Below are 25,086 nucleotides of genomic sequence, written 5' to 3'. Positions count from 1 at the left end.
GTCCCTGGAACAACATATTTTCAGATGGGGGGGTCAGCGGTCGATTACATGTCTTTTTGGGGGTCTTTGACGTTAAGTAGTTTGAGAACCACTGACATATAGAAACGGAGGTTTTCCTCAGAAACGTAGAAGGATTCTAGAAGACATTTTGTAAAGTCTGGTGTCAGGTCTTAAGGGGTTAAGTGCACCCGAGGGACGCGGACCTCGTGTTAGCCAACCAATAAAAACCTAATGGAGGAAACAACCATGCGGAGTGACGGCATTAATAATAAAACAGTCCCATATTGCGCTGGCCTCAGCCTGCACCTTAAACACACACACGCAGACAGGCACGCACGCACGCACGCACGCACACACACACACACACACACACACACACACACACACACACACACAGAGACACACACACACACACACACACAGCCTTTGCAGTCATGTACCCTCCACTCGTGTCCATGCCATGGCTTAAGTTGACACTCGTGCACTTCACTTGCGACCAGGGCCCTACATTTATACACTATGTATGGTCCCGACCCGAGCAGTCACGCACACAGCCACACACACGCACACACACACACACACACACACGCCACGGACTCCCCCGCATCACTTCCTTACTCTCTCTCTCTCTCTCACGTTAACGTCTCCACTTCCATGGCATCGCACAGAGCCATGAGACAGTGGCACGCTCCATCATCCCACGCCGAGGCAGCCAAGGGAGTCTGTGCTCAGAGCGTGGGAGGGAAGAACCACTTGAACCCTAGAGCTATACTGTAGCCCCCTATTCCAGGGGGGGGGGGGGGGGGTAGCAGATCTACACATAGGCCTGGCTGTCTCCATTATTTAAGATAATTGCAATTATTTTTCGCATAATCGTCAAACGTTTCCACGTTGAAAAATGTGCGGACATTTTCAAACAATTTTTCAAAAACAGCTGAAACAGTTGATCTACAATCTTTCCTATTGTGCGACAATTAATCGTCAAGTTAACCGTACTAATTGTAATACGGTTACGAGAATCAAAATGCAAGTGTTGGAGGTCCTCAGGAGTGCTGAATGGAATAGAACAGGCAACGAGTATAATCCACATCAGAATGGTAACATAGTAATGTCAAGAGAGAGGGAAAAGGTATAAGCCACATACAGTTGGGTGCCACCGATATTGTCCCTTATTATTTGACCCATTTAGGCCTGACCTCAAAATTTTCTGAAATATCCTCCAGTTTTCTGAAATAAATATTTTCACGATTTTTCAAAAATAGCAGACCTACAAGCTCGTAGCGCGCCACTCGGTGGCGCGCTATGAGCTTGTAGATCTGCTATTTTTCAATAGCTAAATTATAACATAATGTTTAAAACACCAAAAGGGGTTCCCGCCCAAAATGGGTTAACTGTCCTTTTGCGCAGATCACGCAAACCTCAGCAAAAAGAAAAGGACAATATCGAAGGCCTCCAACTGTACATGTGCAAGAGCAGAAACACTATAAGGCACTAAGGCAGTCACAGTACAGTAGTAACATCAACAAAATGTGCAAGATATACTATACCATGTATTGTACACAGTATCTATCTATACTATATATCATATAACGATATATATCATATAACGCTTTCTTTATTGTTTGCACAGAACATTACACATCGCATTACTCACGCATTGTGAACCTGAAGATTGGCTCATTTCTTCGCATAATCTATACTATTGCACGCAGGATTCATGTCAGGAGGACAAACTGAGGGCAGTTTTCCCTGTGCTCTGTGCATGTGGTGGAAGCGTCCTCATTATCCCATTCTGACCTGAGATCAGATTCTAAAAATGTCTTCTACATCCTGACAGTTTTCTGAAAAAGCTATGTTTCTATGTCAGTCGTTCTTCGATTTAAAAAAAATAGCAGACCTACAAGCTCGTAGCGCGCCACTCGGTGGCGCGCTACGAGCTTGCAGATCTGCTATTTTTTCAATAGCTAAAGGCTAAGCATAACATAATGCTAACACCAAAAGGGGATCCCGCTCAAAATGGGTTAACCACAGTCACAATCACTTTGTCCACTTCTGAAAAACAACCAGTATCCATCTCAATAATTGGCAAGGAAAGCACATTCATTAGCATATTGCATTGTTCATTAGAACAATGTAAACGACAACCTGGAAGAAAAGACTCTGTGAAAACAATGACCTGAAATCATCCGGAATAATGCTCCAGCAGCAGGCCTGTGACCAAAGCGAGGGCTTTTGGGACATTGTGTGTGTGTGTGTGTGTGTGTGTGTGTGTGTGTGTCTGTGTGTGTGTGTGTGTGTGTGTGTGTGTGTGTGTGTGTGTGTGTGCACAGATTGTAAGGTATAGACAGTATAGACTGAGAAAGCACTGCAATGCAGAATGCAGTCCAGATTTAGAGGACAATTTGTTTCAACCATGGTTCATATTTTAGGTTATTAGAGAAAGTAAAAGATGAGTTTTGGTCCCTCTGGACCTTCCTCAGGCATCTAATAACAACCTAAAACATGAACATTGGTTGAAAAAAACCCCAAAGTTGTACTTTAGGGTGCACGACTCAACACGCACGACTGTCTGCAGCGCTACATCACACACACAAACAATGAACAACTTGCCACTTGAACAATGACGACAATAGAAGCTATACCGAATTACGAGACAGGAGACAGACAATGCAAGCCCCCTTAGCTGTTAGCTCAGGATCCATTTTGGCCCACTGTTAATTCCAATCTACAGTGTCACAATGACACATCCAATATTCACACTGCTACTACGGTACCCATTCCACGACAACGGCCAAATCCGTACATTGGTTTTCTGGTTGGATACACCTGGAATCTGATGTGCAAAAGGTTTCCACACTAGTGGCTAACGCAATCACAACGCTGCATTAAATATAGATGTTGTGGACAAGCAGAACAAAATGTTTAATGTTTAATTCAACAAATAATAACATCAGAGAGAAGATGGGGTGTGAATAAACCATGAGCAGAATCTCAGGAGTGGAGGGAGGGGTGGTGGCTCTTGAAAAAGAGTCCCCCAACTGAAGGACAGGCATATGGAGTTCAGAGAGAGAGAGAGGTCACCTTCACATCATCAATAACTATCACTGATTAACACAAAAAAAAACCTAAGTCCCCCCTCTGTAGAAAACCCAGCGTTGTGGTGGCAAAGACTGGCTGCTGGACTGTCACTCCTAGCCTTGCATTATTCACACAGAGACACTTAGGAGCACATAATGGTATAGCTCAAGCACACGGTTTTCACTTAAACGTGTGGTGGCGGATTACAGGAAGCTGTCTTTTGAGCTAATAGCCACTTCACGTGGATATTTCTGTTCTCCCTAAAGTGGCTGGAGGGTAATTAAGTACAGGCTAATGACAGAGTTTAGGATATACAGAGACCTTATATTTGACTCCCCCCAAAATCTGGTACTCCGTCGGGGGCCTCATTACTTGCGCAAGCAGAGCGTGCAAGTAATGTTATCAGTCAGGTGCTACGATGCGTATGTGCCTTAGCAGCATATGATATGACGTCATATGCTGGCATGAAGCAGACCGTGCAGGTATGTTTTCCGTCACGCTACGAAGCAAATGTCCCATGACGTGATGAAGATATGTACCAATGTCCCTTAGCAGCATATGATATGACGTCATATGCTGGCACGGGACATACGGAAGCAGACCGTGCAGGTATGTTTTCCGCGTATGTCCCATGACGTGATGAAGATATGTACCAATGCCAGGGTATAATTGGTTTACGATGGTGACGTAATGATGATATGTTTCAGTGTCAGGTGGATTAAAAAAAAGGGACATACGCATCAAACCACCCGAGTAACCACATTATACCACTAATCAACTCAGAAATTACATATACATACATATGAGCATATGACGTGATGAATATATGTACCAATGCCAGGGTATAATTGGTTATCGATGGTGACGTAACGATGACATGTTTCAGTGTCGGGTGGACTAAAGGTAATGCCCCTATGTATACTATACATGTATGTAATCTGACACCACTGCCATAGCAGGCATAAGTAATCATTACCATACTTCAAAATACTACTTTTTCTCCTCCAAAAGCAAGGTACGTAGCAAATAGCTAAACCTAATAATTCAATATTGCAAACGTTCTTTCACAGAGAGGCTGAGATATGAAAGTTTGTAGCGGTCTACAGTACTTGCACGCTCTGCTTGCGCACTAGTAGGCCATTTATGGCATACTAGTGTGCAACAAGCAAGTAGGCACTCGACAGAGTGCAGTTCTAGTTGTTTATGTGTCCAAAATAACAGATCTAGAGGTATAAGCTGTTGAAACGCCATTACGCTGCAGTGCATTGATATTGTATTGAGTTTGTATGTCTGTTTTTGGGGGGTAGGCGTTCTAGCAGCCAGTAGTAGCCTTGGTAGGGTCAGGCTGTGTGGGATCCTGTGTCTACCGCAGTTGTACGTACTGTATGTTTATCATCATGAATGTATTTCAGCTTTAGGCTGCATTGTATAAAAAAATCACACCCGTGTGAACTGAGTGGTGCAAGGTCTTATATAGTCTGATCAGCTATGGTCTGACGTCACACACTAACCATGGTAACCATGCTCACCTGTGCACGGACACGTACACAGGTACACAAACATAAAAGCTGGTTATTGGAGTGGTTTGCACCACTCAAAAATAACAAAATGTGTGTTTTATGTTTTATTCAAATATAAATGACATTTTAATTGCAAGAAGGGACCATGGAACCAGTAAACGGCACGGAGCAGCAGCGGAACATATCTGAACATGAAGGGAACGAGGGATGATGATCGTTTACGCTAGATTAAGATAAATTGATTACTAGATAGACTGAGCAATAGACTTCTTATCCTGTTTTTGCCCACAGACAGAGACTTATGTATGAGTCAGCCAGTATGAAAATTGTATGAGTCAGCCCCCAAAAGAACCCCCAAATAGCTGCTTGTGTCTTCCTCTTCCTAATTGCAGGGCTTGAAAAGACATGTTAACAATAGTGTGAATGTTCTCCATTTAGTTCTTCATTTCCGCTCCTTTTTCTCCACCATAAAGTTGACACAAGTCCAGCCTCTAGTCATTTAATCAGTCTCCGTTTCTCTCACTCACCACTCAATGTACACCTCGAACAGGTTAACCCATTTAAACCTAAGTTAGATTCTACAAATGTCTTCTAAATCATGACAGTTTTCTATGTCAGTGGTTTTCAAAATATTTCATATCAAGGACCCCCAGAATTATATGCCCACCGACCCCCATCTGAAAATATGGTGTTCCAGGGACACCCCCCCCCCCCCCCCCCCCCCAGAAGCAAAGGTTTGAGTTAAAAACGTTCGCTGTGAAAGAATATATATTCAAAGATTTGCGGCCAACATTTTAACGTTTTTTTTTCAAAAATAGCAGACCTACAAGCTCGTAGCGCGGCACTCGGTGCCGTGCTATGAGCTTGTAGATCTGCTATTTTTCAATTGCTTAAAACACCAACAGGGGTTCCCATCCAGAACGGGTTAAGTGCAGCACCACACCTTTTTCTCACACTTTGTCCACTTCTGCTCCGGTCGGTCTAATAGCCTCATCTCCGCCGGCGTATGTACTGTACCTTGCCTTATCTCTTAAACACACTAACATAACCTAAAGGGGAGCTATTACAGCTTTAAAGATAAACATAGTATAGTTTGTGGTTTTATTCGAGGTGCTCTTCGCGGCACGGCGTGTGCCAATACAACTTCCGATCACTTCTTTGTGCTCTGCGATGGTACGTTCGTGCAGATAGACGAATGTTGTAGTACAGTGAAGTACAGCCGGTGTGTACTTTACCGTGTTAGGCACGGCAGGTTACACTGCGTGTCACCTCTAGCCAGCTCACTTTTACTGCAAGTAGACTGTACCTGTTACACCAAATACTGTAAAGCCAACTCTTGTCGTGACAAATCATGACAATAAACACAATGTTTTGGGCCAAACAAAGAATTAGAAAGTAGAAAAAAACGGCAGGTTACAACACTTTTTTCGTTGTTTTTCTTCTTTGTAATTCTTTGTTTGGTCCAAAATATTGTGTTTATTGTCATGATTTGTCACGACTCGAGTTGGCTTTGTCCGCGGCGTAACCGTCTTTAAATAAATACTTTTTGAAATGTCTATGGGAAAAATGCATTGGGATTCATTTCCTGGGCCTGGCGTCGTCATGACAGGGGGCGGGACTGCGACGCTCTATAGTCATGTGCTCAAGACGGATCTGTCCAATATTTCATATTCCATCCTAATTGGCTAACATTGGAACAAAAAGAACAAACCTAAAAAACGCAGCGTGCAATTTACGTGAAATCTTTCACAGACTTTCCTACTAGGCTGAGGAATATATCCCAACCTTTTCACTTTGGCCTGTTATAGCGCCACCAACAGGTGGATTTTTGCAAAACACATTTTTGGAACAAAATGCCTCAAATCATCCAATTGCCATCCAAGGCAAGGCAAGAAGAAATGGCACCCTTTTCCCATTGGCTCTATTATAGCGCCACCAGGAGGCCACAACCTGACCTGCCCTGGTGGAGACCTGTGCCACCGAGGGGCACTTTATCTAGTTTGGACTCGGTTCCACAGATAAATGTCGTGAAAATAGCCGAACTACAAGTAAAGCTCACAACGCAATTTGAACCCCCGTTTTGGGAACCACTGCTCCACTACAGTACAGTATGTCACAGAGGGCCTTTGCACTGTAAACCCCTTATACTACAAGCTTACTCAATTAACCCATTCTGACAGTTTTCTGAAAAAGCTATGTTTCTATGTCAGTCGTTCTTCGATTTTTCAAAAATAGCAGACCTACTGTACAAGCTCATAGCGCGCCACTCGGTGGCGCGCTATGAGCTTGTAGATCTGCTATTTTTCAATAGCTAAAGCATAACATAATGCTAACACCAAAAGGGGTTCCCGCCCAAAATGGGTTAATCACACGCACACACACACACACACACACACACACACACACACACACACACACACACACACACACACACACACACACACACACACACACACACACACACACACACACACACACACACACACACACACACACACACACACACACACACACACACACACACACACACACACACACACACACACACAGTCCTTGTGCATCCTTCCTCACGCCAGCCTCTGAACCAGCCCCTCTCTAAACTAGCCTCCATTATTCATTAGCGGAGCTTCAGCTGGTACTGTAACTGTATGCATACGGAACTAGCCACTCCATCACTCTTATAGGGGGTTACTGTAGTATATTAGCACATCCGCGGAAGTGGTCTCCTTAACCCCTTTAGGCCCGACACCAGATTCTACAAATGTGACCGGGTCTGGCAAATAGGCCCTCATCTCGACCAGAGTCATTTTTCAGTTTTTTACAGATTATTAAAGTACAGAATGTAAGCTTTCATATGATGTATCATTCAATGAAATTGGAAAATATTTGAAGGAGATATGACCATTTTAAAATGATTGTGCCGTTTTACCCAAAGCTGAGAAAATCCCCTTTGAATGTTCACAACATTTGCTAGCCTACTTTGACTTATAAATGTATACATTTAATTTGCCCAAATCAATAATCTGTTGGAATGAAAACCTTCTTCAACATTCAAACTGTGTTAATATGAAAAAAAAACGAAAATCACAAAAAAATAAAATAAGTTTATTTTAGATTTTCTGCCTTTTCATTATAGGCGAGATGAGGACCATTTTGCTAGACCTGGTCACAAATGTCTTCTAATCTAAATCATGACAGTTTTCTGAAAAAACTATGTTTCTATGTCAGTGGTGGTGCTCAACTGCTTTCATGTCAATGACCCCCAAAAATTATATGTAATAGGCCACCGACCCCCATCTGAAAATATGTTGTTCCAGCCAGGGACCTCCTCCCAGAAGCAAAGATTCGAGTTAAAAACATTCGCTCTGAAAGAATATATATTCAAAGATTTGCGCCACATTTTCACAATTTAAAAAAAATAGCAGATCTACAAGCTCGTAGCGCGGCACTCGGTGCCGCGCTATGAGCTTGTAGATCTGCTATTTTTCAATAGCTAAAAGTATAACATACTTAAAACACCGAAAGGGGTTCCCGCCCAGAACGGGTTAATGACCTGTCACGGCATTCAAGTCGAACGCCTCGTAGTAGAACCGACGGTGTTATTATTATTGCCTCAGAAGTGCCTAAATATTCATCTTTCAGGCGCTGACGTCATACGACTAGAATTAGAGGTATTCCATATAAGACTGCCTGAACGAACGTACAGCACGGGGGACTTGAAGGGCAACACCAGAAAATGTCGCGATCGGAATCCGATATTTGCTAGGAATGTTTATTCTGCAGTCAGTGGCACATATTCACAGATGTCTCCTGCATCGATAGGAATGTTTATTCTGCAGTCAGTGGCACATATTCACAGATGTCTCCTGCATCGATAGGAATGTTTATTCTGCAGTCAGTGGCACATATTCACAGATGTCTCCTGCATCGATAGGAATGTTTATTCTGCAGTCAGTGGCACATATTCACAGATGTCTCCTGCATCGATAGGAATGTTTATTCTGCAGTCAGTGGCACATATTCACAGATGTCTCCTGCATCGATAGGAATGTTTATTCTGCAGTCAGTGGCACATATTCACAGATGTCTCCTGCATCGATAGGAATGTTTATTCTGCAGTCAGTGGCACATATTCACAGATGTCTCCTGCATCGCAAGACAAATTTTTGTAGAATCGAGCTCGGGTCTAAATGGGTTAATATAACCAGAGCACCGTACAGTCGTACACCTCATCTCCCCACCTGTCAAACTCACAGGAGGCACAACGAAAATCATACAAGGCCATTACTATAATTTGGCAAAATGTATGGCACTGAAATGTGTTGCTCACATAGTGAGCAACACATTTTAAAACAGCCCCTCGGGCTATGACCTGACGAAGATGTAATTGACACATCGAAACGTTGTCGCTTTTTACCTGCACCCTGTTACAAATAAAATAAGGGCCTAAATCGTCTGAGCTGCTCCAGTGCCTTCTTGTTCGCATATGTATGTCCTGCTCCTGAGATGCACCAGACTGGCCTGCTTTAGGCTAGAGGCGCGGCTGGAACTCCCTTCTGCAAACAAATATATATTTCAAACTAGAAATGTGCAAATCCTCTTCTCACGATTCTATTAATCCAAGTATGAACACCCTGTTTGACGGTCCTACTCAACACATCATGCACGAGAACATCTGTGCCTAATTTGGTGAAGATAATAATCACATCTCTGGAATATAAAGTAAGTGCAGTAGTACATTATTTGTGGCTCCCCTACTGCGTTTGGCTTGGTTGTTTAACCCATTTTGACCTGAGATCAGATTTCTAAAAATGTCTTCTACATCCTGACAGTTTTCTGAAAAAGCTATGTTTCTATGTCAGTCGTTCTTCGATTTTTCAAAAAATAGCAGATCTACAAGCTCATAGCGCGCCACTCGGTGGCGCGCTATGAGCTTGTAGATCTGCTATTTTTCAATAGCTAAAGCATAACATAATGCTAACACCAAAGGGGGTTCCCGCCCAAAATGGGCTAGACAAGGTCCCTCAATGTGTGATTAAAATTTGGGGGAAGATGATTTGTAGCATTTTTCTTTGCCAAAAAACTGGTCCCTGGCTCTGACATGCAAATTGTGGATGCCAATTAAATTATAGCTGAAAAATATGAAAAATCTGACTGATAGAACTTGAGCACACTCCAGAGATAATGTGCACCAATTTGTATGAGTTTTGGACCCCGGAAAAGTGTAGTAGCAGCAGGGTGTGTGTTTTGAAGAACATGCTAAATGGAAATCTCAGCAGGTTTGGAAATGGGCTCGTCTAAGTTTCACACAAAGTTTCACGCCTATCAGCGGTGCCCGAGATGAGCTCTGTACAGAACAGACAGACAGACAGACAGACAGACAGGCAGGCAGGCAGGCAGGCAGGCAGGCAGGCAGGCAGGCAGGCAGGCAGGCAGGCAGGCAGACAGGCAGGCAGGCAGGCAGGCAGGCAGGCAGGCAGGCAGGCAGGCAGGCAGGCAGGCAGGCAGGCAGGCAGGCAGGCAGGCAGGCAGGCAGGCAGGCAGGCAGGCAGACAGACAGACAGACAGACAGACAGGCAGGCAGGCAGGCAGGCAGGCAGGCAGGCAGGCAGACTATCCCACAACCACTGTTACCAACTTACCAATAATTGTGATTATTAATCGTGATTTACAACATTAAGCAAAATTATATTTAACCCATTTTGGGCGGGAACCCCTTTTGGTGTTAGCATTATGCTATGCTTTAGCTATTGAAAAATAGCAGATAGCTTGTAGGTCTGCTATTTTTGAAAAATCGAAGAACGACTGACATAGAAACATAGCTTTTTCAGAAAACTGTCAGGATGTAGAAGACATTTTTAGAATCTGATCTCAGGTCAAAATGGGTTAAACAAAATGATATTTAAGCCATAATTGTGTATCCCCAGTATACTAACACATCAGCTGAGTGGCCTTGTGGTTAGAGCGTAGGCCGTAGGGGGTTCAATTAAATCCCGCCGGCCCGGTCGTACCACAGACTATAAAAAGGGGCCCCAATAATATGCCTCCCTGCTTGGCATAATGATTGGCATAATGTGCCGGATAGGATTGGGGGTAAATCCCTGTGACATACTATACTATACTAGCTAGCGTCATGTCCAGACTAGGGAGTACTCGTACATCAGGGCTCAGGGAAGTACTTGTGCATCAGGGCGCGTCACGCTACAGAAACAGGAGACAGTCTCCTGCCCTGGTGGGAACCATCGATTCCCGAGGCTACTCACTTATAGTACACTAGATGTGCGTAGTTCAATATTGCATAACTTTAGAGCAAGTGCCTCATCAATATTATAGCATTTCTAGGCTGTAGTAGTAGTAGTAGTAGTATGTTTATTTATTTTATTTATTTAGTAGTAGAACAACATACCGTATTACACATGAGATTTGGTTTTTTTCGGATCACAAAATATAGAGCGTCTCAGTCCCGCCCCCTACCAGGGCCCAGTCCCGCCCCCTACCAGGGCCCAGTCCCGCCCCCTATACCAGGGCCCAGCAAATGATTCCCCGTTCATTTTCCTCATAGACATTTCAAAAAGTATTTATTTAAAGACCTTTTAAGCCTTGTACAAAGCCAACTCTTGTCGTGACAAATCGTGACAACAAACACAATTTGTCGGGCCAAACAAATAAAGAAAACGGCAGGTTACAACACGTTTTTTTTTTTGTAATTATTCGTTTGGTCCAAAATATTGTGTTTGATTGTCATGATTTGTCACAACTCAAGTTGGCTTTGTACGACGCTTATAAGGTCTTTAAATTAATACTTTTTGAAATGTCTACGAGAAAAATGCATTGGGGATTATTTCCTGGGCCTGGCGTCGTCATGAATGGAGGCGGGACTGCGACGCTGAGTCTATAGGGACTAGAGTCTAATCCTCCTTTGGTGATCAAGCCACAAACAAGACCATCCCCGACCATGAGAAAAACGTAGAAATGGGGAAATTCTGGGAAATTGCAAGTGTGGTTTCACCGACGTGAGACGCAATGAATCCACTGGGAACTGAATTCCGTCTTACCATTTATATTATGATATTGTGATGTCATGTGAAGCATGACAACAGTGTGTGAAGCATGACAACAGTGACAACAGTGTGTGAAACATGAGCAAAAGCGTCACTTTGATGCAAATATTTCTCTGAACAAAACTGTGTGTTGCCAATTTGGAAATGTAATGAATATATAATTCTCTTTTATTATTTGTCTAAGAAGCTTTGTAATCTCGGCGGCGGCGGTGGCTCAGGGGTAGAGTGGCTGGATGGTAACCGCAAGGTTGCCAGTTCAAACCCGGGCTCCCCCAGAGTTGCTGTCGAAGTGTCCTTGAGCAAGACACTGAACCCCTAATTGCTCCCGATGTGCTGATTGGTGCCTTGCATGGTTTCCTCTGCCATCGGTGTGTGAATGGGTGAATGTAATGCACAATCTCTGTAAAGCTCCTTGGATAAAGGCACTATATAAAATACACCATTTACCATTTAATCTCTGAGACCTCTGTTAACCCATTTTTGGCGGGAACCCATTTTGGTGTTAGCATTATGTTATGCTTTAGCTATTGAAAAATAGCAGATCTACAAGCTCGTAGCGCTCCACCGAGTGGCGCGCTACGAGCTTGTAGGTCTGCTATTTTTGAAAAATCGAAGAACCACTGACATAGAAACATAGCTTTTTCAGAAAACTGTCAGGATGTAGAAGACATTTTTAGAATCTGATCTCAGGTCAAAATGGGTTAATAAAACAAACACAAAAAAATAGGGCTGAAACTGTGGAACCAGGCCAGGATAAAAGTCAACAATGCAACCAGCTGCCGCTTTGCAGAAACAGCTTGCCTCCTCGGACGCATTAAGGACTATCTTTAGACTGGATAAAACATCCTTCGCCTGGCTTTGACATGCTGGCATATATCCAACAACAGCCAATGTGTGAATGATGCTGCCGTTGGTGGTGTGTGTCCCTACCCTGTCCTTCGCTGTGCTCACAACAACACGTAGGTGGTAGGGCATTCACTTCTAGTCATTTTTACTAGTTGACTAGTTGCCTAGTTTACTAGTCGACTAGTTGTTTAACTACCTATTATGTAAAAAATAAAATAAATTAAAAAAAATAAACTTTTTTTTTTGGGAAATAAATATTTGTACATTGAAAAACTGTGTACATGGTGACTATAACTATAATCTACCTGATCTTGAGGCCTACAAAATCGGGGAAAAAATAAAAAATTGTGCTCACAACAACACGTTGGTGGTGTGTGTCCCTACCCTGTCCTTTGCTGTACTCACAACAACAACACGTTGGTGGTGTGTGTCCCTACCCTGTCCTTCGCTGTGCTCACAACAACACGTTGGTGGTGTGTGTCCCTACCCTGTCCTTCGCTGTGCTCACAACAACAACACGCTGGTGGTGTGTGTCCCTACCCTGTCCTTCGCTGTGCTCACAACAACAACACGTTGGTGGTGTGTGTCCCTACCCTGTCCTTTGCTGTGCTCACAACAACAACACGTTGGTGGTGTGTGTCCCTACCCTGTCCTTTGCTGTGCTCACAACAACAACAACAACACGTTGGTGGTGTGTGTCCCTACCCTGTCCTTCGCTGTGCTCACAACAACAACACGTTGGTGGTGTGTGTCCCTACCCTGTCCTTCGCTGTGCTCACAACAACAACACGTTGGTGGTGTGTGTCCCGACCCTGTACTTCGCTGTGCTCACAACAACAACACGTTGGTGGTGTGTGTCCCTACCCTGTCCTTCGCTGTGCTCACAACAACAACACGTTGGTGGTGTGTGTCCCGACCCTGTACTTCGCTGTGCTCACAACAACAACACGTTGGTGGTGTGTGTCCCTACCCTGTCCTTCGCTGTGCTCACAACAACAACACGTTGGTGGTGTGTGTCCCTACCCTGTCCTTCGCTGTGCTCACAACAACAACACGTTGGTGGTGTGTGTCCCGACCCTGTACTTCGCTGTGCTCACAACAACAACACGTTGGTGGTGTGTGTCCCGACCCTGTCCTTCGCTGTGCTCACAACAACAACACGTTGGTGGTGTGTGTCCCTACCCTGTCCTTCGCTGTGCTCACAACAACAACACGTTGGTGGTGTGTGTCCCTACCCTGTCCTTCGCTGTGCTCACAACAACACGCTGGTGGTGTGTGTCCCTACCATAGAGTATATAAAGGATAGAGACCGAACTGGAGCACTAGCCCCACCCCCAAGCTATTCATTTCGATGAAGTTGCTCAGTGGCGTTTTGAAGCACCCGGAAGACTGCCGGAAGTACCTCCCGGAAGTACCTCCTCCGGACCTCAAATTTGAGGTCCGGGGTGACTAATGGGTGACGTAGTCCCTACCCTGTCCTTCGCTGTGCGAACAACAACACGTTGGTGGTGTGTGTCCCCACCCTGTCCTTCACTGTGCTCACAACAACACATAGGTGGTGTGTGTCCCCACCCTGTCCTTCACTGTGCTCACAACAACAACAACAACAACACGTGGACAGCTCAAGTTCCAGAAAACTGTCAGGATTTCGAAGACATTTTGTAGAATCGTCCTCGGGTCTAAATGGGTTAAAAGTTGTTCAAGTCATGGTAACAGTGACAAAATGTCTTCGAAATCCTGACAGTTTTCTGGAAAACACCTATGTTTCTATGTCAGTGGTTCTCAAACATTTTCATGTCAAGGACCCCATTGGCCACCGACCCCCATCTGAAAATATGTTGTTCCAGGGAGGGACCCCCAAGAAGCAAAGATTTGAGCTAAAACGTTCACTGTGAAAGAATATATATTCAAAGATTTGCGCCACATTTTCACGATTTTTCAAAAATAGCAGACCTACAAGCTCGTAGCGCGGCACTCGGTGCCGCGCTATGAGCTTGTAAATCTGCTATTTTTAAATAGCTAAATTGTAACAATGCTTAAAACACCAAAAGGAGTTCCCGCCCCAAAATGAGTTACGTACGTTGCCTTTTCATAGACGACCATATCAGCCGCAAAGTGGCCAATCTGGCCATCGCCTCTTTTACTCTTTGAAGCCATCCATCATTAATAATCTCTCACGTCATCCATCAGTGTTTGGTGAGGTAATTTGGACAGTCACTCCAACTCGCGAAACACAAACTGCAGCGCATTATAGCGCTTAAACGTGCCTAAAACTACTATATAAGGAGGTATATATTTTTCAAACAGTACAGTATTTGTTAAAATGTTGTTTTTATGTGGGCACACCCACCAGTTCATTAAGTATGCCTGGTTTGCCTGGTGGGTGGTGATGGGTGGTGATCCACCTGAACTGAAGCCGCACCCACAGCTGTAGTTGTATGATAAAGGGGGAGGGGTTAGGGTAGGGGCTGATAGTGTGATGTCACTATATTACTGTTTATTTCATTGGCCAGACTGTCAAGGGTTCAGCCTCCAGGAAGAAACCCTAAATACAAAGTTAATAGACCAATTATTTGTTTACAAACATTGGGACTGGGCGCACGGGTGACTGTTTCATGTAATCAATTCCCAACAGATCTCCAAACCTGTTGTTTTGGGGAGCGCTGGTTTCAGTCCATTCAACCTCCTCTTGTGAGTTGGCTAGTGAGGTGCACCCTAGGAGACATTTATACTTCACAGCCCAACAGTATTGCGCACAGAGAACAGCTGATATACAAGCTCACATTGCATCGCAGATGCGACTGTTGTGAGCGTAGAGGTCTGTGTGCGCGACACCATCGCGGGACGAAGCATACTGTAAATTATACTTGATGGGCTGCAGGTGCACGTGCAGCCATGCAAACAGGCTCTGCTGCTGTGATCATGAGCGCACCTCCCGTTCTTATGACAGCGACTGGAGGTGTGGTTTTGAGGACAACTGTTTTGAATTGCTATTATTGTTCAAACACAACAGAAACCAAGGATTATATATTTCAAGGGCGATAGATCACAATAAAAATCCTAATCATTCTTCCTCCACACTGGGAGAAAAACAGCATCTGAAAGTTTGATGGGGCATTTTTTACACGTGAGTGCAGTTAGAACTATTTCATTGCATCTTATGAGAGGTGGTGTTCTTCTGCTGCCTTTATGCGCGCGCATGATGTTTCTTATCAGTGTGACGTTGTCTGATAAGGCGTCTATACACCATTGCACATACAAACGACTCCAGGGTGTCTAATGAAGTACTGTCACCTCATAGACACATGAAAAACTGGAAAAATACAAACATAGTGGCACTCCATCTTTAATGTTTTGTGTGTGGCTGCAGCAGGAGTGAAAGCCCAAGACAAATTTCCCTTGTGGACAATAAAGTTTACCTTGACCTTGACCTTGAAAGGAAGGCAGGCTAGCTGCCCTTGTTGTTTTAAACCAGTCCAGTGTTGTTGTTGTTTTTGCTGTCTTAATGCTTTTTCTGGTTATAACTTATATCATCAGTAGCCGTTTTTGTATTGACCTGTACTTTCGTTTGAACTGTACCCATTCTACAAACTGTGAATACAATTTTCAATCAATCAATCAGTTAACATTACAAGGTACCTCCGTACATTGACTGGTGATAATTGACGTTCTGTTACTTCTGTATCACTAACAGTAGCCCGTAACGAGATCAAAACGTTGGAAATGTCAGAAACTACTACAGTGTCCAATTCAGGTCCTGCACACGCGCGCACACACACACACACACACACACACACACACACACACACACACACACACACACACACACACACACACACACACACACACACACACACACACACACACACACACACACACACACACACACACACACACACACACACACACACACACACACACACAGCATTACTCATGCAGAGGGTTGCCTCTAAATGGATCCATGTCTGTAAATGTCATCAGTAAATGTCAATAGCGTTCTGAGGCCTGGGGGGACATGACGCCACGGCATATGGGCTACAGGACACAGACGCACCTTAATGTCCCAACACTTCATCTATTCTTAATCGCTTTTAAAGAGCTTATCCGTTCATGTGATGAATTAACCCATTTTGGGCGGGAACCCCCTTTTGGTGTTTTAACCATTAGGTTACAATTTAGCTATTGAAAAATAGCAGATCTACAAGTTCGTAGCGCGGCACCGAGTGCCGCGCTACAAACTTGTAGGTCTGCTATTTTTTTAAAAATCGTGAAAATGCGGCGCAAATCTTTGAATTTATATTCTTTCGGAGCGAACGATTTTAACTCAAATATTAGCTTCTGGGGGGGGGGGGGGTGGGGGGAACAACATATTTTCAGATCGGGGTCGGAGGCCAATTACATTTTTGGAACAGAAACATAAGGTTTTTTCAGAAAATTTAGAAGACGTTTTTAGAATCTGGTCTCAGGTCGAATTGGGTTAAACAACACCGCCGTAATGACAGTCTTATTTGACGAGGGAAGAGCCGAGAAGATGCAGGAGTTGTAAATATGGAAGGCAATAAAAGAGCACAACGTAGCGAATCCCAGGTCCTCCTAGGCCCAAAAAGACACCGTTCCTCACACACACCCAAAAAGACACCGTTCCACACACACACCCAAAAAGACACCGTTCCACACACACACCCAAAAAGACACCGTTCCTCACACACACCCAAAAAGACACCGTTCCTCACACACACCCAAAAAGACACCGTTCCTCACACACACCCAACACATATTATTTCCCAACACACCGAAAACAAAACAACCCCGTCATCACTGGAGACGAGACAATGTGCAATGCCAGTGCAATTTGTTGCCGACAATCAAACCGTAGCGTAATTGTATTTTACAAGGTTCCTTCTTTTACTGCGGAAAGGCTGAGGTAACAGAGCAAACAGTAATCTTGGTTTCTTTCTGTGGTGGGCGGCACAGGAAGCCAATGGGAATTCATGTTGCCATGATCATGATGCAGGTTTACAAGCACAGTATACAGAATGCTGAGGTGGATGTCTGGAGTGGTGACAGCTGAAGGTATAGAGCTCGACCGATGATGACAATCCCCATTTTGGAGAGTCCTAGTAAGCCCACCAATTACCAATGTTGTTGACCGACATCTTAACAACCGTTAAGCGTTCATTATTTAAAGTTTCCATTTGAGAAACATAAATAAACACAAATAACGTTTAAGCTATTTCCGTCCGAATATGTCAGTATTTTCTTTGTATATTTCAATTATTTGTCACATCTGCCCTGTGCATTTTTTGATTACATTCCAATGTTCCAATGCAAAAAAAAACAACACACAATGAAATCGTTAATCGCGATTCGCAATCTATCAATAAATGCACCAAGTCTCTGTAAATCCACTCGAGAACTGTTTGCCCCACCGACTTCAAATTCGACACACGCATTCCACACCCCCACGGGGAGCAGAGTTCTCCTGAAAATTAAGGCCCGGCCCTACCCTACCCTAACTGGGTCGGCCCGAGGCTTGGCCCGACCCTAACAATTACCATAATGTCAGGCCCGAAAACCCGAACAAATTGTCTCTCAAACCCACGTACCATGCGTAATTTGCGTTGCCTAACCAAAAGAACAGACATACAAACAATCAACATGCCGCTCGATGGCGTGTCGACAGCTTGCATATCGTTAATTTTGGGTAGCGGGCACACAACGAGGTGCGCTGCGCTACGATGGGGAAATTAAATAGCTGTAGCCTACAGCGCGCTGCAATACAATTTGGAAACCAAATAGCTGTAGCCTAAAGTGGACTGTAACATTGCTTGGTCATCATGTAACTATATTACGTGTATGCAGGTGCTTTCATAGTTATATGGAGCATTTACCGTGGTGACTGGTGAGTGGTGACGTTGATTAGGTAGCCTAATTTAGCTTATTCACCCAGCTGGGTTCAACGAGACAGCAGTGTCTCGTTAAGCCCCGACGTTTCCAAAACGAGCTATTGCGGATGAATCGAAGGTCTTATAAAACATTTAAGCATATGGCAAGTTAACTTCAGTTATATACTTGGTGCTGAGCACTAAGCAGCTCATTTGGCTCACAAACCAGAGGCCAGACAGCGGTAGCAAGTTCAACAACCACATATTCTGTCACTTCTCTGGTGCGCTGCTGCTGATCATCGCCTCCTCCTCCACCGGTTCAGTCACATAATAGTATAATAAACTGTAAAAGTTAATCGCCAACATTCACCAGCTCAGCCCTCTTCATATTAAATAAATACATTACACAAACAACAGAATTGTTATTTTTGTTATAATAAAATTATTAAAAAAAGAAAAAAATCACGGAAAATCACAGAGCCCGAGGCTCGGCCCGGCCCTACTAATTATCGTGCATTTTGGGCCCTACCCTACCCGAAAAGGTCGGGCCGGGTCGGGTTCGGGCAGAGATTGAGAACTCTAACGGGGAGTGCAGTGCCCGGTTGTCCAGAACCGCCACAAAAAGGCCTCTGCACGGGCCAGACTCCATATTTGGGCATGGTTGACAAAGAACTCTGTATACGGGTTCGTCCCACCAACTTCTGACGTCATTCAGACATCTGCATAGACTCCATATTTGGGGCATGCCTGACAAAGAAGTAAGGACAGTGCCCCACGGGGCACCGCTCAAGTGGAGTTAAACGTGTACTGGTGCCAGCCGTACCTGGGCAGTGCCCCACGGGCACTGCTCTAGTGGAGTTAAACGTGTACTGGTGCCAGCCGTACCTGGGCAGTGCCCCACGGGCACCGCTCTAGTGGAGTTAAACGTGTACTGGTGCCAGCCGTACCTGGGCAGTGCCCCACGGGCACCGCTCTAGTGGAGTTAAACGTGTACTGGTGCCAGCCGTACCTGGGCAGTGCCCCACGGGCACCGCTCTAGTGGAGATAACGGTGTACTGGTGCCAGCCGTACCTGTATGTAGGCCTGCAGCTCGGGGTAGACCCTGTAGGAGCCCAGGACGTGGGAGATGGGCGTGGTGTAAGGGAAGCGGGCGGTGACGGCGTGTTCCACCTCGGGCAGGGAGAACACCTTGAAGCCGTACTGCTCGTACAGCTTGAGGAGCTCGGCGTCCGGCTTGTCCTCGCCCTCGCTCAGCACGCTGCCCACCGCGTAGCGGCACTTCTCCGACGGCTTCTGCATGGAGGAGAGGACAGAAGCAGAACGTATTGACCCATTGATACTTCTGCATGGAGGAGAGGACAGAGGAGAGAAGCAGAACGTATTGACCCATTGATACTTCTGCATGGAGGAGAGGACAGAGGAGAGAAGCAGAACGTATTGACCCATTGATACTTCTGCATGGAGGAGAGGACAGAGGAGAGAAGTAGAACGTATTGACCCATTGATACTTCTGCATGGAGGAGAGGACAGAGGAGAGACGTAGAACGTATTATTTATTGACCCATTGATTGATTCCCCGGGGAAAGAATCTGTGCAGTGTTGATTTCGTCGACTATAAACCTAAAGACGAAAAATGTTCGTCGACTACCTTTTTCCACTGACGAAAACTAAATGGAAACTAAATGAAAACTGAGCTATGATGACCCAAACTAAGACTAAATATATTGACAATTTCGTTAACAAATAAAAAATAGACTAAAGTGTTAGGAAGGGACTAGTGGACAAGAGATCCAGTATGAGTCATTTTACACTTGGTTGCACTTGGTTGCACACTTGGTTGCATGCTGAAAATAACAACGTGTCGCAGCGATTTTTAGCTACCGTATGTATATAGAAGTCTTGCATACCCAAACAACTATTCCACAATCTATAGTCTGGAACTACACCTCCCAAAATCTGAGTAAGGAAGCTGGCATCGTTCAGGAAAATATTTTTTTACATATCTGTATGGGAGTTGTGAATATGAAAACCAGTTTCAAACTAATTTCTCTAATTTCTCCGGCATTTGTTTTGTAGAATCGACCTGTATTAATTCATAGATTAAGAGAGTCATTAATGCTACAGTGTATATCATGGTAGTTAATTCATTGATTAACAGACTCTTTAATCTCTAAAACACGCCGTGTGCTCTAAAAGTCTAAAAGTGATATAATTTTGTTGGCCAACAAATACCGAAGTGACCAACCAACCAATACACTGTGAAATAATAATAACTAGAAAAAGTGCCCTTCTGGGCACAGGTCTCCACCAGGAGGATAGGACTGTGTGAGATGTTTGGCAAAATGTTTAGGAGTAATATAAACAATTTTTAACCTGTTGGTGGCGCTATAACAGGCCAATGTGAAAAGGGTGGGATATATTCCTCAGCCTAGTAAGAAAATGTGTGAAAGATTTCACGTAAATTGCATGCTGCGTTCATGATTTGAGGCTTTTGTTCAAAACGTGGCAATCTTGCAAACTGTGAAAGCCAATTATAGCCAATTAGGATGGAATATGAAATATCGGACAGATCCGACTTGAGCACATGACCATAGAGATACTGTGTAACGATTTGTGAGATTTTTGGACAGAATCTGGAGTAATATCAAAAAATGTGTTTTACAAAAGTCGGCCTCCTGGTGGTGCTATAAAAGGCAGATGCGGAAAATGCAGGTCAAAGGTTTATCCTTGGCCTCTAGGGAGTGTGCATGCAACGTTTCACGCAGATCGGTGCAGTTTTAGGTAAAAAATGTGAAAAGCTGCCTCATGGTGGCCGTTCTGGAAAATGTGGGGCAGAGGTTCATCGTTGGCATCCAGGGAGTGTGTGTGCAAAGTTTGGCATCGACCGGGTTAACGGTGCCGGAGATTAGCTGGTAATGGACGGACAGAAGGACGGAAGGACACACACACACACACACGGACGGAGTGCAAAACATACTCTCTCCCCATGCCTTCGGCCTGGTGGAGACAATAATGTGGCTTCTGTTTGTGTTGCAGGTGTTAAATAGTGGCTGGTCAGCCACTCGGACAACATCATACGGTCAGCTGTCTGTCAGTCAGCGGGCTACAGACCAGCCACTCGGACAACATCATACGGTCAGCTGTCTGTCAGTCAGCGGGCTACAGACCAGCCACTCGGACAACATCAGACGGTCAGCTGTCTGTCAGTCAGCGGGCTACAGACCAGCCACTCGGACAACATCATACGGTCAGCTGTCTGTCAGTCAGCGGGCTACAGACCAGCCACTCGGACAACATCAGACGGTCAGCGGGCTACAGACCAGTCAGTGCATGCTTGGCCAGGGAAAATGTGGCGCAAATCTTTGAATATATATATTCTTTCAGAGCGAACGTTTTTAACTCAAATCTTTGCTTCTGGGGAGGGTCCCTGGAACAACATATTTTCAGGTGGAGGTCGGCAGCCCAATTACATATATATTTTGGGGGTCCTTGACATGAAAAAGTTTGAGAACCACTGACATAGAAACATAGGGTTTTCAGAAAACCGTCATGATTTAGAAGACATTTGTAAAAAAAAATCTCAGGTCAAAATGGGTAAAGCTGCTGCTGGTTTCTGTTACGTCGTGTCAGCCAGAGTCCGTCCGTCTGTCTGTCTGTCTGTCCGTCCGGGGCTGGCAGCCAGAAAAGGTTCACAGATGGGATCCAGCAACACCCTAACCCTCCATGCTGTTCCTTCCCTGGCACCCTCCCTCCATGCCATTCCCTGGCACCCTCTCTCTCTCTCTCCACACATCTCAGAATTATCACATCTCCAGCTAGCTTCCTCTGTCTCACTTTGTCACTCACTCACACACGGGGGCTTGTGCTGTGCTGTGCCGTGCCCGCTATCTGCAGTCTGTTCCACACACACTCGCACACTAGCCGTTTCATATCCCGCGCGCCATAATTCAGTGTCGCTGCTGGCAGGAGGCTGCCATCGGAAACCACGCCGTGTGTGACTGACATAACCCATTAACACATTTTGGGCGGGGAACCCCTTTTGGTGTTTTAAGCATTATATGTTATACTTTAGTTATTTAGATATTACGAGCTTGTAGGTCTGCTATTTTTTTTGAAAAAACGTGAAAATGTAGTGCAAATCTTTGAATATATATTTTTTCAGAGCGAGCGTTATTAACTCAAATCTTTGCTTCTGGGTGGGGTCCCTGGAACAACATATTTTCAGATGGGGGTCGGCAGCCAATTACATATATATTTGGGGGTCCTTGACATGAAATAGTTTGAGAACCACCGACATAGTTTTTTTCAGAGAACTGTCAGGATTTAGAAGACATTTGTAGAATCGTTCCCAGGTCTAAATGGATTAACCCATTCTGGGCGGGAACCCCTTTTGGTGTTAGCATTATGTTATGCTTTAGCTATTGAAAAATAGCAGATCTACAAGCTCATAGCGCGCCACCTAGTGGCGCGCTACGAGCTTGTAGGTCTGCTATTTTTGAAAAATCGAAGAACGACTGACATAGAAACATAGCTTTTTCAGAAAACTGTCAGGATTTAGAAGACATTTGTAGAATCGTTCCCAGGTCTAAATGGATTAAGACCCGAGACCAGATTCTACGAATAGCAGTTTTCTGAAAAGCCTATGTGGTTATATCAGCTGTTATCAAAACTATTTCATGTCAAGGAACCCCCAGAATTATATGTAATTGGCTGCTGAACCCTTCGTCTGAAAATATGTTGTTCCAGGGAACAACCCCCACCCCACCCCACCCCAGAAGCAAAGATACCAGTTAAAAACGTTCGCTGTGAAAGAATATATATTCAAAAGATTTGCACACATTTTCACGAACAGCTTAAAGTTTAAAATAATGGTTATAGTGCGTATAAAAAGCTACGGTAACGTGAGTGACACAGATTGCGTTCCAGGTAGAAATGGGATAAATCCGTTTGATCACACAATCCTCTCCCTCCCCAGTACATCACCAGCGTCCGGGTTCAAATGGGAAAGGCAATAATGAGTGACATTAACTGTTCGACGTGAGCTGATTATCTGTACCCGACCCGTCAACCTGACCTGACTGCTGACTCCCCCCCCCCCCTTGTTCCTGACAACCCACTACACAATGAGCCCAACGAGAACACCAGATTATGTCTAGTGACAGGGAAATTATTCTGTCAGGAGGACTGCATTGGATATACTGGTGGTTCCACTGCTTAACCCATTCTGGGCGGGAACCCCCTTTTGGTGTTTTAAGCTACGAGCTTGTAGATCTGCTATTTTTTGAAAAGTCGTGAAAATGTGCCGCAAATCTTTGAATATATATTTCAGAGCGAACATTTTTAACTCAAATATTTGCTTCTGGGGGGGTCCCTGGAACAACATATTTTGAGATGGGGGTCCGTGGCCCAATAGAGATAATTCTGGGGGGGTCCTTGACATGAAAAAGGTTGAGCACAACTGACATAGAAATTGGATTTAGAAGCCTTTTTTTGAATCGCCATCAGTCCAAAATGGGATAAAGATCAATGGAAGAGGCTGAGCAAACAAAGACAGCCTCAATGGCAGTGTTTGTACTCCCTAAGCCGCTTATACGGCCACGCCATGCAGCATCATCAACCAACAGTGCGGACCAGTTGCATTCATTTTAGGACATCAATCAGTGGCTTCATTGATCTTTCTTTCATTGAAACACAAATCAAGTAAAAAACTGACTTTGGATCTTTCAAATCGTTATTTTTTTTAGAACACCTGTTCACATTACGATTTCATTTTTAGGACACTAGTCCTTGTTTATGAACAATATAGCCCCTAATGTGTGATTAACAGAATGTTGTTGTACTGGGTCATATATTTCAGATAATAAAAATCACACCCGTGTGAACTGAGTGGTGCAACTCCCCTCTCCCTGTTTCTGGCACAACAGAGCCACTTTTGCCCCTACTGCTACTCATAGTCACATAGGTTAAAGTCACATAGGTTAACACGGACATTGCTGTTCCTTGGAGTGGTTGCACCACTCAAAAATCTGCTATTTCTTTGCAAAATCGCGAAAATGTGGTGCAAATCTTTGAATATATATTCTTTCAGAGCGAACATTTATTAACTCAAATCTTTGATTCTGGGGGGGTCAGTGGAACTACATATTTTGAGATGGGGTTGGAGGCCAAATACATATAATTCTAGGGTTCCTTGACATGAAATATTGAGCACCACTGACATAGAAACATAGGTATTTCAGAAAACTGTCATTTAAAAAAAAAATCGACGTCAGTCCAAATGGGTTAAACAACTTTCATATGTATAGAGATTGTCAACACTAGGCGGGCTATGATAAGACAGTACTATCCCTTCAAAGAGAGAATGTCAACACTAGGCGGGCTATGATAAGACACAGTACTATCCCTTTAAAGAGAGAATGTCAACACTAGGCGGGCTATGATAAGACACAGTACTATCCCTTTAAAGAGAGAATGTCAACACTAGGCGGGCTATGATAAGACACAGTACTATCCCTTCAAAGAGAGAATGTCAACACTAGGCGGGCTATGATAAGACACAGTACTATCCCTTCAAAGAGAGAATGTCAACACTAGGCGGGCTATGATAAGACACAGTACTATCCCTTCAAAGAGAGAATGTCAACACTAGGCGGGCTATGATAAGACACAGTACTATCCCTTTAAAGAGAGAATGTC

General features: G+C 44.3%; 1 protein-coding gene across 2 annotated transcripts in view; it reads right to left on the bottom strand.

Annotated features, from left to right (window-relative positions):
* Nucleotides 1-25,086, bottom strand: part of tex264a (testis expressed 264, ER-phagy receptor a) — a 167,037-nt gene that overhangs the window by 113,699 nt on the left and 28,252 nt on the right. For both annotated transcript variants that reach the window (XM_079510082.1, XM_079510083.1), the window contains exon 2: nucleotides 19,462-19,683. In XM_079510082.1, the coding sequence (XP_079366208.1) occupies nucleotides 19,462-19,683 (222 nt within the window). The remainder of the gene's footprint in view (nucleotides 1-19,461; nucleotides 19,684-25,086) is intronic.

This window comes from Electrona antarctica (genome assembly GCF_951216825.1).
Source record: "Electrona antarctica genome assembly, chromosome: 9".
In the NCBI taxonomy this organism is placed as follows: domain Eukaryota; kingdom Metazoa; phylum Chordata; class Actinopteri; order Myctophiformes; family Myctophidae; genus Electrona; species Electrona antarctica.
The sequence above is the reverse complement of the archived record's forward strand: the minus strand, read 5'-3'. Positions and strand labels throughout refer to the sequence as shown.